General features: G+C 33.0%; 2 protein-coding genes across 3 annotated transcripts; both read right to left on the bottom strand.

Annotated features, from left to right (window-relative positions):
* Positions 1–4,572: 4,572 nt before the first annotated feature.
* LOC109012401 (V-type proton ATPase subunit H-like) lies at positions 4,573–16,079 on the bottom strand. Of its 2 annotated transcripts, none has more exons than XM_018994013.2 (12): positions 15,983–16,079; positions 15,612–15,687; positions 14,144–14,269; positions 13,789–13,891; positions 13,641–13,713; positions 12,983–13,048; positions 12,745–12,862; positions 9,789–9,950; positions 9,492–9,617; positions 9,108–9,233; positions 5,784–5,963; positions 4,573–5,059 (listed from the first exon to the last, which is right to left on the bottom strand). In XM_018994013.2, exons 2-12 carry the CDS (start codon positions 15,639–15,641, stop codon positions 4,811–4,813), a joined length of 1,359 nt encoding a protein of 452 aa, XP_018849558.1. In that variant the 5' UTR covers positions 15,642–15,687; positions 15,983–16,079; the 3' UTR covers positions 4,573–4,810. The 2 variants fall into 2 exon arrangements, with proteins under 2 accessions (XP_018849558.1, XP_018849559.1); XM_018994014.2 differs by lacking the exon at positions 15,983–16,079 and adding an exon at positions 15,799–15,819.
* Positions 9,957–11,494, bottom strand: LOC118344276. Its single transcript, XM_035684583.1, has 2 exons — positions 10,978–11,494; positions 9,957–10,839 (listed from the first exon to the last, which is right to left on the bottom strand). Exons 1-2 carry the CDS (start codon positions 11,271–11,273, stop codon positions 10,788–10,790), a joined length of 348 nt encoding a protein of 115 aa, XP_035540476.1. The 5' UTR covers positions 11,274–11,494; the 3' UTR covers positions 9,957–10,787.
* Positions 16,080–19,942: the final 3,863 nt, after the last annotated feature.

Here is a 19,942-nt window from a genome sequence, read left to right as displayed (position 1 = left end):
ATAGATTATATTCATAATATGTATGATAATATGACTTATTTTGTACCATATTTAATTTATTATGTAAATCAATCAATATCAATTAGTATCATTGATTTGTTGTGTTTTCATTCTTTCTCTAGCCTCATTCACCTTTAAATAGAGACATATATCATGTATTCAAAAATAATTGACAATAGCAAATATGTAGCCCTCAAAATCTCTTTCCCTTATTTTCTATTCTTCATTTCTTTTTTTATTTTATTCTATTTCTTGGCTAACGTTAGGCTCGATTATGTTGACTATTTCTTTTAAAATTCTTCCGCTAGTTTGACCTTTTACAAAATTTTCTCAATTACATCTTTTTCGATTTAATTTTTCACGTATCAGACCACTAATTGACTGTACAAGTTGTGTCTCTTGCATTTTTTTTTTCATTTGTGATAAGGGTTATATTCAACGTGTTATTTGGTATTCTTTTCGATCCGTTCACCACAAGTTCTCCAGAGACATCTTATATACCTAATGGATTGATGTTTATTATAAGTCTCACATTCAATGTGCTATTTGGTGTTCTTTTCTGTTTACTACACGTTTTCCAGATACTTCATACGCACTTAACAGATCGTCATTCACGATAAATCTCATATTCAACGTGTTATTTTTTGTTCTTTTCCATTCACCACACTTTTTTCAAAGGTTTCCTATGCATTTAACGAATCACTACCCTCATTTTTCATCATCAATCACGTACATCGGTTTGTTTTTGCTCACCATCCACTTGCGCCAACACACTACAGAGACACTTTTTGTCGAGTGGTCAATCAAATCTCCAAGTCTCATCCACCTGGTTGGCAACGTAATCTTATTTACAAACTCCAGACGACATTCATCATCATCCTGAGTTTGAGGGAGAATGTTTGAATATTACCATACTTGTTATACAATATATGCATAATATTTTAGTATGTATGGTAATATGACTTATTATCTACCATATTTAGTTTATTATGTAAATCAATCAGTATCAATTAGTATCATTGATTTATTGTATTTTCATTCTTTTTCTAACCTCATTCACATATAAATAGGGACATATATTTTGTATTTAAAAACAATTGACAATAGCAAAGATGTAGCCTTCAAAGTCTCTCTTCTCCATTCTCTTCAAAAAAGTTAAACAACATGAAATTATGTTGGATCAAAGAGTTTTGTAGTCAAATTTTTGTAGGGACGTATATAGTCAATAAGGAATGATACTTTTTATCTTGGATTTTGTCATCTCATCACATGACTTGTTGAGTAAAATTGAAATAGTATAATAGAAATGACAATAAGAAAAAATGAAGAACATCATTTCTCGTAAGGAAAATATGTACAATCCACGTTACCCACACGGGACAAAGGATGAAATTAGGGAGACAGCCAAAAGGGAATTGAATTGACAGAAATCCATATATATGGTGGTGGCCCTTGGGATTGGCAAATTAAGGGTCAAAAACAGCCCAAGTACATTGATTCATAAAAGACCTAAAAATGTTGATCATTAGGTTCCTGATCTGCTAAAACTCTTAGTACTTGAGGACGTTTTCAACTTCTTTATCTAACTTTAGATCAAGTCCATCTATCCGAAATGTACTTCTTGATTACATGTTGAGTAAAATTGATGCAAGAAAACACTAAACAGTAACCATCTAAAGTAAATTTCCAATCTGCTGATTCAAAAACAAAAAAATTAAAAAAAATCTTAATTGCATGCAATAACTTTGAGTTGGTTTCCTGATCGGGTACTACGATCAGCAGCCAAGTTTTAAAGATGGCCTTGACCATATATTCAATAAAATGTCATATTTTAATTTCCGACATGGTTTTGAATATCATCATTAATTTACTCACATGGGTTTTTTTTTTTTTAATGTCTAGGTAGATGATGTGGAAAGGCAATATGAAATGAAAAGAATATATATATAATTAATATACAAGAAAACTGTTTATTTGTAATTAGTTATTTACAACGAAAATAATTATTTTCTGTCAAAATGAGTCTATTTTTGTCGTAAATAATCGTTTATACGGTCGCAAATAATCTGTTACAAATGCTTGTTTTTCCAATAGTTTATCTATAAAATGGATTGAAGACTAGGAAGAAATTACTTGCTTTTGGACACAGATAGAGATGATGATGATGAAGAAGAAGAAAAAAGCCCATGATCTCTTGGATCAACAAAATGGATTAAAAACTGGTGAAAAAAATAAAATAAAACCCTCACCAAAATCTGATGTTTTTATTTTAATATTAGCAATCAGAAAATAATAATCAAAATAAAAAAGGAAAGTTGGGGGACCCAAATCTTCATGGAAAGTTAAAACAATTTGTCATCCCACATGGGGATGGGAATCGATTATGCAGAAAATGCATGCAGCAATATTCATGCATGCCATGGAAGATAACATAACATGAGATAAAAAAATGTGTGAAGGTCAAAGCAATAGAGGAGAGATGTACCAACTGTCTCACGTGTGATACGTATGCATATTGCATGCCTTCCATTGCTTCTTTTCCCATTGAAGACATGTTTGTGTTTGAGGAAGCTGGAATTCTCAGAAAAATTTTAAGGATGAATTTTGTTAGGGTTGAACTATGGAGATAGATCATTGGTGATTTGAAGGGAAGAAGATTTATGTGTTAGAATTTTCTTTTATTTATTTTTAGTTGTTTTAATTAATTTTATTTGTTGTAGAGATCAATAGAAAATAATTAAAATTATTTTCAATGTATAGATTTAAGTAAATAGGTTATAATGTTAAATATAATATTTGAACGTGCAAGTCTCGTACAATCTCCTAAGAAAAGGTGGAGTCTATCATCATAAGTATATTTTTTTTCATATCAGTCTCATACTCTCGTATACGCTCCATTTTTCTAAAATGATTGCATTAGACTTATACGCTCTAAAGTCATTATGAAAACTAGTGGTGAAGGGAGAGAGATGGGTGGGTGGGGGCCAGGGTTCTCCTCTGCCCCCACAGCATTCATAGAACTTGGCAGCATATGGCGGATCTTTACTTTCCCAATTCATAGCACTTTTCCTCCAACTCCAAGATATAAAAGCACAAAGCGTTCAACCATTAAAAATTGTCCTAAAAAAACAAACAAATAGCAGAAGCCAAGGAACTCTGCTCCAATGCCAATCCATCCATAAAGCACGTCCATCGAGAGGTTGGCTTTTGTACTATTATCTTCAAAATAAAATAAAGAAAATAAAAATCGAGATGATAGAAAAAAAAAAAAAAAAACTGTTATAGATACATAAAAATTATATAAAATAAATTTATAAATTAATATAATTTTATAGAATCTATTATATTTATTTTATAATAAAAATAATTTTATATTCTGACATACCACATTAAATTATCTTAATTTATAGATTTATTTTAATATAATATCTTTATTGTTAAAGTGTTTTTTAAAATTAAAAAGGAGGCAATAATTTGAACCTGTATTTAATGTTTCAAAAGCCAAAGGCCCAAAAGGTAAATTTAATGATTTTCTTTTTTAATTTTTTTCAAACTTATACATAGTGTTTGCTGGAAAATTTCACCCTTCTTGTCCATCAAAGGCAGACCGACTCAACTGTTTTTTGAGCCAATAAATAAATAAATAAAACTAAAGACAACTGTTCCTTTAATGGAATCATAAGCAAGAAAAAAAAATCATAATGAATAGCAGAATTTTGCCTTGTTTCAGAGCTCGAGTATAGTATAAGGGTAAAAAAAAGACCCTCAATTTGTAAGAACTTTTTGTTGGCAGGATCCAACAACAATAGAACAAAGCAAAAAAGTAAGCCACAGTAGAAATGAGAGATGAGAATGACAAGCATACCAACTAGTAAAGCAAGCACAACAAGGAGTTGTTTGGATTGAGAGTGTCATCTCATTTCATCATTATAATTTTTTTAAATTTTTACATAAGATATAATAAATACTTCAATTTTTTTAAATTACAAAACGATAATAATATTAAAAAATAATATTCTAATAATATTTTATTCAATTTTTTACTAAAATCATCTCATTTCATCTTATCATCTAAACAGCTCCTAAGACTGTCTTTCTATACCTATTCTTTTATGAAATCTGTTTGTAGTTATAACATCTCTCTCCTCTCAATTAGTAATTGAAGAGCACTACTTTTTCTTTTTGTGTTATTGAAGGGTATAAATGCAGTTTCAGAGTTTGTTGCTTTTTTTTTTTTTTCAATTATTATTATTATTATTACTACCCGTAGTGGTAGAGAAAGTCATAAAGTTACAAAGTTATAACATTATTACTCAAACTTTGTAATAAAATCTCAGCTCATTCACTTCTTCGTCTAGCTTCAAATAATTTGAAGTCCTTTGTCCAACCAAATCGAGAACATCAGAGAGACACCCTCCCCCCTCTTCTGTAACTTTGTCATTCATGTCAATACAATCTCAAGAATAGGGCTAAGAGAGAGCACTGAAACTAGGTCAGCAGCTTAACATATCAACCAATTGAAACCTGGAAACTACCCAGAAAGATAAATACATGCATAAAGGAGAGTGAAACAAAATTAAAAATATATATATATATATTTAATATCTCAACTGCACAAATATTATTCCTCTATTCAGTAGAACAAATTGAATCTTCAAACTCTTCCACAACCCAAAATTCTGACAAGAGAAGAGCCCTAGATGATAAGTTACTCAAACGATAAGAGATGAAGCATATATGATAGGGGAGACAGGAGACACGGTACATGGGCATATAAAAACATTCTCCATTATTGTTCACAGAAATTTAACTAAACCTGCAAAAAGCTTGCATACTTGGCACCCAGAAAAAGCCTTTGAATGCAGAGTAGGGCATTCTTGGTAACCTCAGCATTCTCATGGTTCATCAGTTTCATCACCCTTTCCTTTGTCTTGAGGTCCATCACAATGATCCGCCCAGCGGGATGGTGCTGGATGAACTGTGAGAGATCAAAACAAGCAACAGCTAGAGCCCTTGGATCACTGGATGTATCCAAAATTGTAATGAGGACCCTCAAAATCTGTTAACAGAAAATCATATATTAATAGTCACAAAAATTTTGTAATAATATTGGGGAGTTGTCAAACTAAGCAATAGTATTCCCCAAAAGGATTGGTCACTATTGAGGCTCCCTATTATCACATATATAGTTCATTTCCATACAGTGCCATCACAATTTCAATCAACTCCAATCCAATTCAATTTAAAGTATCATAATCCTCGCCACTTAAATCCCTAATGTCTCATTAGGACCCGTGTTGGGTCCAGCAACTAAAGCTCCCCAAGATTGTGACATTATATAACTTCATGCTTTCACTGAAGGCATTTACCAAAATTGTTTCACCAATTCGAGTAATGCTAGATGCAGTCGTGGAGTGCATAAACGCCGCACAATCGTTATGAAAAATAGTGGGGTCTACTATTAAAATATTAATTTTTTTTCTTGTGAGTGTATTTATTCACTTTTTTCAAAATGATTGCGCGGTGCTTACGCACTCCACGACTGCAACTATCATTTCTCAAAGTGGTATGTGTGCACGCAGGCGTGTTCGACATATCGACCTGCAGATGTTGGGACAAGACAGGTTCTGCTTCAATTTTAGTAGACCCATTGGACAGTTTAACTAGTTAAATTAAAATATATTGGATACCCCGTTACAAACAAACATGGAAACAAAATAGGTAACCACTGATAGGCTTCTTTCAGAAGAGTAAGGAATGGTGAAAGGGGTGTCAAAAAGTACCTGGAAATCATTATCTTCAAATCTCGTAACATTATCACGCCAAAATGAGGGATCTTTGTGCATAGGAGTCCAGTCAAGATGACCAAGAAGGACTTCTTGCTTGTACAAATCAAAAGAACTCAATTTCTTAATGTTTTCCTTCAGCCCTTCCTCCAGTTGATTCAGAGCCTCCAACAGATCCTATGAAACAATTGATATAAATTTAGAGGAAAAAGGCCCACAGAAAACATTATCCTACCAATCATGATCATCTCTATGCAAATGAGTTGACCCAGATTAAGAAATCAACGACTCATGTCATGATTTTGCATCAGATAGCAAGATGTAAGATAATAGCAGAGCCCACAGCACAATAAATTCAGAATCTGACTAAAGGGGAAAAAAATCAACTGCCTAGTTGATAGTAATTGTAATCAAGTTTTGCCGTAGTGCAGCAAATGCAAAAAGCAGAAAATAACCATCGGTATCCAACCCAGTAACTTAGCATAAAAAATTTGGATCATCCGATGGAGTTACCACGTTGGCAGCAGAGACATCATAATTAAGATTTCCCATATTTTTACACCTAAATGTGATAGCATCCAGAAGTTCATATTTTTGTGGCAAAAGGCCGATCCCTGTATTTTGATTTATACTACTAAAGCTGGAAGTATATAATTGAGTGAGTACAATTTTACGCTTCTATTATCAAATACCATTATATTAGAGAATTTTATTAAAGCTGTAGACCCAAATCAAATCTTGATCTTCAGTATGGTGGCAACCCAACATTTTTTTATATGTAAAAAATGTTGGGAAAGCATTTTTTTTTTTTTTTTGAGAAAGCATTATTTTATTTAATATATAAAACAAATATCTTGAATATGCAAGCGGCACCACTGAAGTACATAGGAAGCATACAATACAACAGATCCGACAAAAGTCAAAGATAAGGATAAAGATCACAAACATCAAGAAAATTAGAAACTTCAGCGATGGAAATAAATAACACCACTCAAATAATAAATTCAAAAGGTCGGGTTCATGTTGGGTCGTGTCATTTTTTGTCAACACGAATAATTAAATTGGTCAATCACCTTGGTACGCCTGTTTCAAGGGTTGGCCCAACATAACCCATTTGACACATTTTTATTACCCAACAAGACCTGTTTGAACCAAAAGAATAAAAAATGAAAAAGGAAAAAAATATTCACAAACATTTCATCATTCCTACTACTGGATGGTGCAACAGTTTTCAATATAAAACTGAATTTCTAGCAAAAAATGTGATATGTGACCCGAATGACCTTTTTTTGGGCTAATTGGGTCACTCAGCCAACTGGTAAACAGCAGGCTGACCTGACATGACTTGAGCCCTAACCCTATTATATGAGCCCTAACCCTATTATATGTTCTCAAGTTTGTGTTGGGTTCGCAGGTCTGGTAAAATCTTGGCAGCACTAAAATAAAACAGATCCAATAGAAGCCAAAGATAAGGAAAAGTAGATAGAAATCGAGAAAATTAGAAACATCAATGAGGGCATAAAGATAATAACACTCAAATAATAAATTTAAGAAAACAAAGTTGTAAAGTGCAACTCTATCTTCTCAGTCCTCAAAACTTTTGGCATTAAATTCTTTCCAAATGAAAAATAGTAAACAAGAAATCACACTCCAACATTCCAACTAAACCTTCTTTTCCAACACACCAAAGGCTCCACCACCCTGTCTAAGCATAACCCATTATACTCCAAACATCTTAAAGACCAGACACCACAAACCTCTTGCAATATCACAATGAATGAGGTGATCTGCAGTTTCTCCATTTCTTTTGGATACACAACACCAATCTATCAAAATGGCATGACGGTTATGATGCTTGCAGTAGGGGTGCAAATGGTCGGGTCCAGTCCGGCGATGGACCGAATATTTTCAGTCCATCATTTTTCTGGACCGGATCGAACCAAACACCCAAAGGGAGGTCCAGTCGGTCCAGCCTAATTTTTTTTAATTTTTTTAAATAATTAATAAAAAAAATTTATTTAAAATACTAAATTAAATTAAGTGACTTATTAATGTGGATTATGTAACAAACTCAATAAAAAAATATTTTATATGGTCAATGATAATAAATTAGATGAAAATTATATTATTAATTTATATAATTACTATATAATTAACTAATTGATATTATGTATTAGTTAATTCATAGAATATTAACAAGTGGTAATAACATATTTAAAATTTTATATTGTTAATAGTGATAGGTTAAATGAAGATATATATAAAATATTATTAATTTATAGAATATTAACAAGTATTAATAATATATTTAAAATTTTATATTGTTAATTATACAATTATTATATATTAAATTTTTTATTTTTTTTATTTTTCATTCAGTCCGGTCAGGTCTGAAAAAACCCTGGACAGTGGACCGGACCGAAACAGTCAACCCGTTCGGTCCGACCGGACCGTTTATCACCCCTAGCTTGCAGAGGTAGTCTATAATGAGAATTTTCTCTAAAGATGCAATCCACATGAAAAATGACACCCTCAAAGAAGCCTAAGTCCTCCAAATTCTCTTCCAATGGAAACATAGGTCATTTTTAGGAAGGCCTTTGCACCCTCGGGATTAGTCAGGACTTTGTTCTCAGACACCCGGTGCCAATAAAATAATAAAAGTGAGGAATGTCCAAGTGTGGAGAGTAACATGAGAATACATCAATGAGAAAATGCATGCAATTGTAAGGCACTAAATGTAACATATTTGGTAAGTAAAATGAAAAAACAAACAAAACAAAAAAACTCCGAAAACTCACATGGTTCTGTGCGACAAGAACCAATGACTGTACCAGCAAAGAAGAGTGATTCAATGAAACTTGTGCAACAAAGTCAATGACACACCAAGAAGATGCAGGTTCAGAAGAGCATGATGAAAATCACTGTTCAAATGTTTGACAAAAGAATTAACCTATCAACAGCACAAGAGCAGACAGAGTAGTATAGCTAAAACCTTATTAAAAAATAAAGAAAGAGATAAAACCAACTACAGGATATCAGAGCTAGGTCTAGGAAAATATACAGCTCTTACGGGCTTTAGTCATCATCAACATCAATATATGGACTATATATTGCATTGCTAAATGTGAAATAAATTCTTCATACAAATGTACTGATTAAAAGGAAGAGCACTGCCAAAAGAGTAACACAGATGCACACGTGACAGGCTCACAATCACCAACACCTTCAAGGATTGCCCTATGGCTCCATTCTATTGAATTTACAAAAAATTCATAAAAATCAATAAGCAAATTTAAGCATATAACCTACTAATTCTCTCACCTCATCACTCCATGCTTGTACTTTCAAGCTTTGCACAATTTGCGGCAGTCCAAGGTCTACCATTTGAGCACCAAATGTCTCTTTCCAAAGCAAGTTCCTAAAGGTCAAGACAACCACTCTGACAACCTAGCAAGAATTGGAGTGCCCAAACACATTAATGTCAGATATATAACATTCCTTTTTCATTAGTAGATAAGCATAACTAGAAGCTAAATTTACAAGCATTAAATCAGCTTCCACAATGTGAAAGTTTGCATGCTGTTCCGTTATGACTATGATAAAGGGTAAGATAGGAAACTAGGATAAAAGTAAACTGCCACAGCATGCATATTGGTTAAAAAAAAAAAAAAAAAAAAGATACTGAATGCAGACTGAAAAACTCACCTTCTCTTTTGTGGAACTCTTAACAACATCTATTAGTCGTGGCAAGGTTCTTGAGGTAGCCAGGTACTCGACTGCAGGTTCGTAGTATGACAAAAGCCAAACACAGAGACAGGTTTCATACAGGAGCTGTAACAAAGATAAGCAGCAGAAATTTCAGGACTATCAAAGATTATTTTAGTGTTTGGATGAACAAATAAACTAAACTCCCAATTTTCTACTCCAAGCCTGCATGACAGCTAGGACTATAAGGCAACAGTTTGGTTGAAAACAAAATAGTAATTGCTATCCAAAAGTTACCTGAATTGATTGCTGAGTGGATGCTGGAGCAATTAAAGGAATGAGCAACTTAATCCCATCTGCTCGAACAAACAAGGATCTGACCACAGGTTCCTTAAGTAATGTAGCAAGGCAACTGATGGCAATAGGGACAGCACCACTAGGATGGGAAGGCTTCTTCAGCTGTGTATAACAACAGCATTAGGACTGGGTGATAATTAGTATCCTCCAACTTAAACTGACATTAGAACCATAACTGAATAAAATGCAGGATCATTAAGAGAAGAATAAATCACATGAAAATATTTCTTGCATATGAAACGTCTGCTAGTTTTACCTAAATCTTTACATTTTAATGTATTTCAGCTGCTCTAATTAGTTTCACTAAATCAAGAATTTAATCATTTCTTATTATAAATGTTTAGGTCAGTTTATGAAAATATTTGGGCTGTTTGATGGAGTTGTTTACCTAAGTTACATGTCAAGATCACATGTCATTTGACACGCCTGTATAATTCCTAGAAATTTCACTGTTTTATTTGGAATTTCATCTCCTGTGTTTAATTAAATTCACATCATAATGTAAGAATTTTTCCGTATATGTTTTTGGACTTCTTTTTTGAAAAGTAAGAATTTTCTGAATACTAATAGGGGAATAGATATAGTCCAAGTATATAGGCAACTGGAGTGCTTAGTATCTTTGAAGCTCTAGTTGTTTCTTTCCCTCCAAATGCACGATGGAAGGCATATGGAAACCATCTTTCAAATTGCTGCAATTTGCAGAATACCATGAAGACTTCTCAACCTGTACCTTCACAGGCATAACCCAAGCAAACCAACTCTTCCAAAGAACTCATCCCACTGGGCCTGGCAACCTCACAGTAAAGTAGCAAATGATCCACCATTTCACCACTTTTTCTACACATGCTATACCAGTTAATAACAATGACCCAACGTTTCCATAGGTAGTCCATAGTTAAAACTTTCTCAAGGAAGCTGTGCGTACAAAGAAAGCTACCTTTAAAGGCACCTTAGTCCTCCAAATGCTCTTCCAAGAAAAATGATCACAATCCTGATTCATGAGCATCCTATATAAAGACCAAACTGCAAATTTCCCTTTCTTATAGGTAGGTCACCACATTCTACCTACCTCTTGATTTCTTAATCCCATGGAATACAATAAGTTGAAGAAATTTGAAATACTACCAACCTCCCAATCATGGGCCGCCTTAAGGAAATTGACATTCTACTGAAGAGAATCACCGAAATCTCGAATAACTCGACCATTGACGCCTCTTGGCCACCTGCAATCTTATAGATAGTAGAAAAGGTGTCCTTGAGGGCCCTATCACCACACCAAGCGTCACGCCAGAATCTGACCCTGGATCCATCCCCACCACAAATATAACGAGAAAATACCCCGTCCCTGTCTAATCTTCTTCCACAGCCCCACCCCATAGGCTGCTTGTGCCACCAAAGAACGCACCCTCCCCCCAAGTACCCCATATCTAGAATCAATCACTGTTTATTTGGACGTAAGTTCATGTATCTACATATCTAGCTTAAGCAAGTATTAGAATGGAAAAAACAATCAAGAAAATCTGACTAGTTGATATATGTAGTGTTATGCTATCCTTGGTTCAGTCTTTTCACAGTACTTTTTTTTTTTTTTTTATAAGTAAGAAATTTATTAATAAACATAAGAAATTTTTGAAAGAAATATTTTTTTTTTTCGGAGTACTTCTGATGCAGTGATATGGATTTCTTTTGGGTAAAGGATCATTTATGTATTTCAGATAGTACTTCTGCATATATGTTGATGGCAGGCAATAATTAACTTCAAGTGGATGGTACTGACCTTATTTTATCAATTCTTTTTTTTTATAGTTGCATTAACTAGTCAAGTATGCAACTTGATTTTCTTTTTTATTGCTTCAGTAAAAATAAAAAGGCTCAATGAGAAGAGGAATACAGGACCTTTCTAGTTCCAGGCCAAATGACACATGAGAACAAAACTGAAGACTTTGATTGACCACTAGTATGAAAACTTTCCAAAGACAGCAATAAAACTATTTTTAATAATTTGATAGATTTATGTACATACTGACTTATACTAAACGAAAATATCGTAAATTTATATACACAAGTCAAGCTACATATCAATCAACAACCAAATCAAGTATGAAGAATAATCCCATTCCAGTGATCATTTCATTCCACTAAGAAGGCCTCTTTACATCAAGGCATAGCAGCTTGATAAGTTCTTTGTCAAGGAAGCAACTAAATATTATCCTGTAACCCATCTTTGACTGCCCAGGTAAAAAAATCCACCTCAGAATATTCAATTGTTGACAGCTTATAACAGTCTGACAATTAAAGACAATATCCCACTCCTCACCTTTTGCATTATGTGGATTAGTCGGCACAAAAAAAAAAAACCGCCAGTATTTCAATGGACTGGGGCTCTCTGTGGAAGTTCTTAAATTTGTACTCTTAAGATCAATGTATGAATAGATGACAGTTTTGGCAGTTCCATCTTCCTTTTTCATTTTTGAACTCTTTTATTTTCCAAATTATTGAACTTAATGGATTGTAACTTTTAGTAGGGCCTCCTGTATAGAACCTGCATGCTCAAGGAATTTTTGATCGGAAAAATTCCTCAAGTATGCAAATAAATTCCTCGAGGAATTTCCAGTCTAAGAATATTATCTTTTACTTTTACTATTTATGTGTACATATTTTTTTATCGATAATGTGTGTATGTGTATATATACATGGAAAATCGTAATTAACCATGGTAGTTATTACCAAAGCTAGGGCAAATATTTAAATGTGATTGAAGTCTAAGAAGGCACTGGAAGTCTCAAGGGTACATCAATGCAACATAAACAAAAACTACCAAGATGCAGAGTATATCCTGCCATCAAGTGTGAACTAGACACTGATCCCATTCCCCCAGTCCAAAAATGTATGATACCTGTACACAAAGCCATTCTATCAATCCTTCCAACACATTGTCAATAGTAGTTGATTTTTTCTTTGAGTTTGAGGCTTCCCCATTAGCAATTATGCCATCCAGGGTTTTTGACCTGGCACTATAATCACAAAAAAGGGAAAAAAAACACAGTTAATGAAAAAGTAATCCATACAAGAATCACTTGATTAACTTTGGAAACTTTTCAGTTCAATTTTCAGCTGGATCAGATTTAAACTACCTTACTATTAAAGCAAGTATCTTACAGCTCTTCTCTTGTATGAACCAATTACCCTTCCAAAGCAATCTGTAAGTTAACCAAACGTTGGATTAGGTTTTCACAAAATTAAAGAACATAAAAAACCGATGGAATGATTGAGCCATATGTTAAAAAAAAAAAAAAAAAAATTGAATACTTATTCATAAAAAAAAAAAAAAAAAAAGACAAGCATACCATCTCAATAATGCATTGTTTAAAACAAAACATATGATTATCTGACAAAGACTGATCAAATTTTATTAAGTAAAAAAGTGGAATATAAGAAAGCAGATGTTTTGTAATGCAAAGAATGATCAGACAAAATTTCATTCTATTTCAGTGTCTGTTAAGGATTAGATTTCTAATATCTACAAAAGCTTTGATTAATATGAGATTTTCCTAGGCATTTGGAAATTAAAATGAAAGAATGTATGACCTCGAAATTTAATCAGAACAAACTAGTAAAGGTGCCGCTTTGACAAGGACAAGGCTCCATTCAATAGACTAATCCCAGAAGAGATTCATCAATTAGATACAAAAAAAGGGGGGGGGGTTGGAAGGGAGGGAGGAAGAGAAGCCATAATCACGGCAACATCAACAATCTCTTATCATCGAAAAATATGCTTACTTAGATACTTAACTTAAGAAAGGTTCATAAGTATCTTCATTGGCAAGAAAGTTGTCATGAAATAATCTTGCTCTTTTTGGGTTTGCTGTCCAAGAAAAATAAACAATATTAATTCCTTTATAATATGTACACAATTTGAAGGCCAAAATCTTCCAATTACCTGTAAGCATTTCATCAATTAATGCGAGAACATATTCTACAGTTTCCTCCTTAAAAATGTCACGTAAAATGCTAACGAACACCCGAACATAAGCTGGACCATCCTGCCATGGTTGATTCCACTTGTTAAGATTATTGAAAAGCAAAAATAGTCGTTCTTGCACTATAATAAAGGCACGATTCTCTACTAAATGTTTTGAAAAGATCAAAATTACAAACCAATGCAACTGTAAAGCAGGAATATAAGGTTCTTTGAATCATGAGATAGAAAGAGAAGGTCAAAAGGTTCCGAATATCATTAGAGTGGTCAAAACAAAGTACCCAGCCCAAAAATCATGACAGCAATTAAACATTACATCATCCAGAAGTTGAGCTCTATAACTTTCTGATTTATTATCGTAACGTCTTAGCAGCTGAAGGCATGTCCCCGTGATGAGCTTAGTTGTCATGTATGTCTCCCATGGAATGTCCCTCTTCAACACCTAGAAAATGGAAAAATATATTGATAAAAACAGACTTGTTTACGTAAACTTCTGTGATAGCTAAATGTTAATATCAGATTTAAATATTTAAGTAATTATCAAAAGAAGATTTAAATATTTAAGTTCTTATAGAGCAGGAACTCAGGAGTAACACATGATAAAATGATCCAAAATTGGAATTCGTGAAAACATATTTCAAGGCTAACCAACATGGAAAATTTCTACGATATTTCTTGTGTCTATGAAGAAATATTGGTTTTCGAAGTAACTGGTTGTGAAGTAAATTAAGGTCCCATTTACTCTTTCTTCACTTTCCTTTTCCTTCTTCTCTAAGATCTTATTCAAATTCTATTATTCTTCACATATACAATGAAAGAAGAGAAACAATATTTGCAGTCATAAAATGTGAAAGCGCCGCGCATTTCTTTTGAAAAAAATGAGTAAATATAGGATCCACATGAAAAAAATTAATTTTTTAATGGTGTCCACCACTCTTTTTCAAAAGGAGTGCATGGCACTTGCACAACTCTTTTTCAAAAGGAGTGCATGGCACTTGCACAACCCATGATTCTATCTAGCATTACTCATGAAAGAAATTTATTTTTCAGACAATATGAAAGAAGCCTTTCATGCATATATATATATATATATATTTTTTTTTTGATAAGTGCCTTTCATGAATATATAACTCCATTCAAATATAATACCATTAGTACTCTATAATAAATGTCCCTTGTAGCGATATGCAGGTTCCAATATCAGACTGCTACTTTTTCTCTATGATTTGGTTTAAATTTCATATTCGTGTGCGCACGCTATACTTTCTTATCTACATATATCTTGACAATTGTGTACTTTTCTTTTGTTTTTCCAATTCTCCATTTTGGCCAAAATTGTGCATACATCCTATCTCATTCAATCATCAGTTTAAGGGAAAGACCGAAAGTTTAGTCGGTGTCAATTCTTACACAATGTGAAAGTTGAACTAGTCTGTCAGTTTCTAACATTCTGTACTTCTCAGACTAAAAACAGCTCTCTTTATGAGTAAGGTTAACAACCAGTGCCCAAAACCTCAGATTCTTCTACTCATAATTAGAAATTACATGTTATTTGTAATCAACAGGAATCCTAAAACAGTAGCACCACCACCCTTTATATTTCCACTAAATCCATTTCCAAAGTTCCTTTTTTTTTCAAGGAAAATCAACAAGTTCATGATCCAGGGATGTGCGCTTATCGGTACTAAACAATCCCTATTTAAAAAAAAAAAAAAGTTAAATCCCACTTCACACCAAATTCGTACAAAGAAAGCAAATGAAGCGGGCTGGACCGGATCACCAACCTGTTCCGTGGTTAGCTCGGCATGTTCCATGGATCCTGAATTTGAAATTATACCAGATTTTCACCAATTCGAACACCTAGAGCCAGATAATAAAGCAGTAAATAATATCAGTAAAAGAGAGACTCAAACGAAGCGTGCGTACATACAGTTCAAACCTAAATTGGGGAAAATGCAGAGAATACAATACATAATTGGGGAAAATCTAGCAGGCGGAAATGCGATCCAAATTCCTCCCAGATTTGCAAAATATTTATAGAAACTTGGAAGAGAAAATAAAAAGAGGCAATTTCTAATCTTTAGATTAGATTTCTCCAAATTCAGAGGAATCCATAGAGAGAAAACTTTGAAAGAGATTGGGATCGATAGATTACCTCAGAGAGAGAGAGAGAGAGAGAGAGAGAGGAGTGGTGGTTTTCCGGGCTCGTGAAGAGCTCTGGAAAGAAACAAACAGATCGATAAGAAGGAGAGGGACAATTATGGTAATTAACATTCCTGCAATTGTGTACTTTTGTGGTGCTGCACCACTGGATAGAGGACACGTGTTCGTTTAAGCTTCATCAGAGAGTACGAATCTGTGTATGGCTAACCTTCCTTACTACAGTGATTACTATTAATTAGGCAATAAATATTATTCGAAAAATGAAAAAGTTAATTGCGAAATAATCATTTTAATTTGTTTTTTAATAAATTGATCTTTTATTTTAATTTTAAAATTTTTACTCTCTATATTATTTTTAAAATGATATTCATAGCATTAGTACCGTTAATAATTCTTTAAGGACATCCATACCGAGAAGTGCCATGGTACTATGAGTAAAAATTAAAGAAAAATATTTTCAGATAGAAAAACTTTTTAATACAAAATTTAAAAGTTTAAGTCATCTAATTATTATTTAAAGAGAAATATTACAGTTACAAAAAAAAATTATATAAAATTAACTTATAAATTGACATGATTTTATATGATACGTTAAATTTACTTTATAATCTAATATATCATATCAATTCACGTCAAAATCTGAATTTATTTTTATAAAATATTTTTTATGGCTAAAATGAGCACTCTTATCTAAAACTATGTTCTCAACTCGAATACTTTATTTCTAATATTTTGCTTTTAAAATTATTAGATTTTCTTATTTTTATCCCAAAACTCTGGTGAATTTGGTGTTGATATGAAAATTTTATGGAATTATTGATGATTTAAAAAAAAAAAAAATGGTTAAAGTTGAAAACGTAAGAAGTAATTATTGTGAAAATTAAAAAATAAGGGGACAGATAATAATATTAGGCGAGTCATTGACTAAGTGATAAATAATATAATTGCCTAGGCGACAAATAATATATAAGGGTATGCATTAAACTGACATTTTGTTTTTTAAAAAAAAAAATTCTTATAATATTTGATTATTATGTAACACCATGCAGATTGATGTACGACTACTCAAATTAGTGGAGAGGAATGACAACGAAGAGCTGAATATAAATTTCTAAGCTGTCGTAGTACCACTCAAATCTGGCCAGCTGGCAGATGGTGTCTTCTCGAGAAGTTTCCTCGATTGAGAGACTTGAGACATCGCATTTCGACAAAGTGCATCATTTGCGCCTCTTTCCTTGTGTTAGTACTGCCAAAACCTCATGCTTTGAGCCTTTGAGTCTGGATTACAGTCGGCCCTTCTTCTAAGGAAAAATATATGTATCTGCTTCATACTGGCACACACTCAACCTAAAAAAAAAAAAAAAGTAATGTGAAGTGTGTGCCGGGGCAGATGCATAGCATTTCCCTTCTTCTAAACATAAATATTTGGTACGTAAATGTATTTTGAATAGGGACTGCGCGTGCACGAAGTGAAACAATTGGTTTTATCCTAAACCTTCATTGCCTCAGAAGTCTCGAAACCCCTCGCCCCTCCTCCCTCCCTCTAAAATCCTAACCCTTCCCCCTTTCTCTCTTGAAGCCCTGAATCTTTGGAATCAAAGTTTTTAATTTCATTATGTTTCAGCCAAAACTGTAAGAATTTTTCATGCTGGAACAATAACGAGTACAGTGTAATGGGTTGTTCCGTTTCGAATCAAATTTCAGTCATTTTAATCTCTATCGATCCATTCTAACCGTATTCCGATGTTTTGGCTATTTGCAGTCTCCATTTGAGAACTACATGTGTACAAGCTCTTTATTAAATAAAAAAGAAGTATTATTTTGATAAGGATATGATTATAATTTTAACAAAATTTAAAGATAAAATTAATTAAACTTGTAATACAGTCTCCATTTGAGAACTATACATAGCATTGCTTAATACTTATAACATTTAACAGGTTGTTCTAAACGTAGGTAGGCTCTACTCTTTCTAAACTTTTTAACTTCAAAGTTCGAGGCAATGGGGATGTCGACTCGGTAGTGATGCAAACTACTTGACCCACCAATTAACTCCTCAAAAAATCTTTCTCTTTCTTATAATATTTTTTAATATCATTTGCCCATTATGTGGCGAGAAGGAACATTAAATCTAAGTTCTAAACAATTAAATATTCTTAGAACATTCTCCACTCCACAAACTAGAAAGGTAACTCATCCATGATAACCATACGAGTTAACTTTCTTTTATACTCATTGGGATCATACTTAGTATACCCATTCAACGTTAAACCCCCCACTACTTCCATTTGATATTTTATTTAGTCCAATCTTTAGTATAAATTGATTATTCTCTTGTAAGGATTTTAATATTGTACTCTTCTTGCATTGTTTTTCTAAGTGGATATTTAATTTTGATGTATCATGTCTCCTATAGTGACATCTATAGAGTTTACCACAGTGCTTACACTTTGCCTGTAGGTTATTGGAGTCACCACCTTCTAGTTTAGTAAAGTGAGATCAAACTATAGAAAACAAATTTCTTGCTTTGTGTGGGCTTGGGGGCATGGTAAGGTTTCGTCTCCGTAGGTTTAGGACTAGGGTCTGTGGGGTTAATGTCAGGTGTAGGGTTAGGTGTTGGGTAGGGGTATGAGAGCTATCACTAAAAATTCCCGGACTAGATATTCCTAATTCCCTAAAACAATAAAAAATCTAAAATCAAAACTTGTCACTAACATTAATAGTCAACACCACACATTCACAACAACACCAAGAATTCACATAATGACATAAGCACCACAGATTCACAGCAACATCATAGATTCACAGCCACTAACATCAATGCTCCGTAATAGCTTGTTATATGCATGGATCATAACATGCTTCTCTTAAACGGTGACTTACAAATTATGAATGTAAACTGTAAAGTTTCATGCCCAAGAGAATACTAGTTTGCATGCAATTTATTTATTTCAGGGTTGACACTGAAATTATTTAATTGGAGATTTTGTTCCAGTGTTGTGCCTATTTGATGTTCACAATTTGTATGCTGGTTTCATATTGTTAAATGTTATAACAACGTAGTGCTGATAGGTCTACTGTAAAGGACACTAATGAATGACCTTCCAACTATTCAAATTTTTTTGTAGAAGTAAGATTTTTTTTACTCTTTTCATTAGTGGGAACGTTTATGCTTGTATTAATTTGTTTGTCCTTTAAATTAATGATGTCGGGATCTTATATTATTGCAGTTGTGAGAATAATGTACGTCCATGCAAGCTATAGTGTGTTTCAAGTCATTTATATTAAAGTTCATGGTCTTATCTCATTAAAACCATTTTTTTTTTATTATAAATCAAATCTACGATGCATACTTGCCTATTCTCAATTGTTGCATTAATTGCATTGCATCTTTATTTGACAATGAAAGTTCAAAAACCTTATTAGTTTGTTGTGGATAATCTTTGTAATTGAATCTAGGAAGGTGGAAAAGTTCTCATGGAGCTGGTGATTGCATTGTGTTTTGGTTTAGCAACACAATCACCAGCTCTAGTCTATTCACCACAAGCTTTGTAACACGTGTGGATAATATGACCATGTGGATACACTTTGTAATTGAGTTTTGGTTTGGCAAAAAATTAACTAAAAACCTTAACTTAAAAATAAAACTGACTAACACGTGAGCATGTAAAACTACGTACCTTTGTAAGACTCTTGTGTAGGCCAAATAATTCGTATTGAATATTGATGCATGCTTTGCATGGAAAAAAAATCTCTTTCAATGAAGATGTGGATTCTGAATATTACAATCATTTGAAGAGCAATAATCAGATTTAATATGGATTTTCTTTTGCAAGCAGCCAAATAACTTAATTTAGGGTTTTAGATTGGAAACCTAAATTAGCTTAGGGTTCCAATCCGAAACCCTAAAGTCACAAAATACACAAAAAAAATTGACACAAATATCAAAATA

The sequence above is a fragment of the Juglans regia genome, chromosome 13, assembly GCF_001411555.2.
Source record: "Juglans regia cultivar Chandler chromosome 13, Walnut 2.0, whole genome shotgun sequence".
NCBI classification, from domain to species: Eukaryota; Viridiplantae; Streptophyta; class Magnoliopsida; order Fagales; family Juglandaceae; genus Juglans; species Juglans regia.
This window is presented reverse-complemented; position numbering and strand designations above follow the sequence as displayed.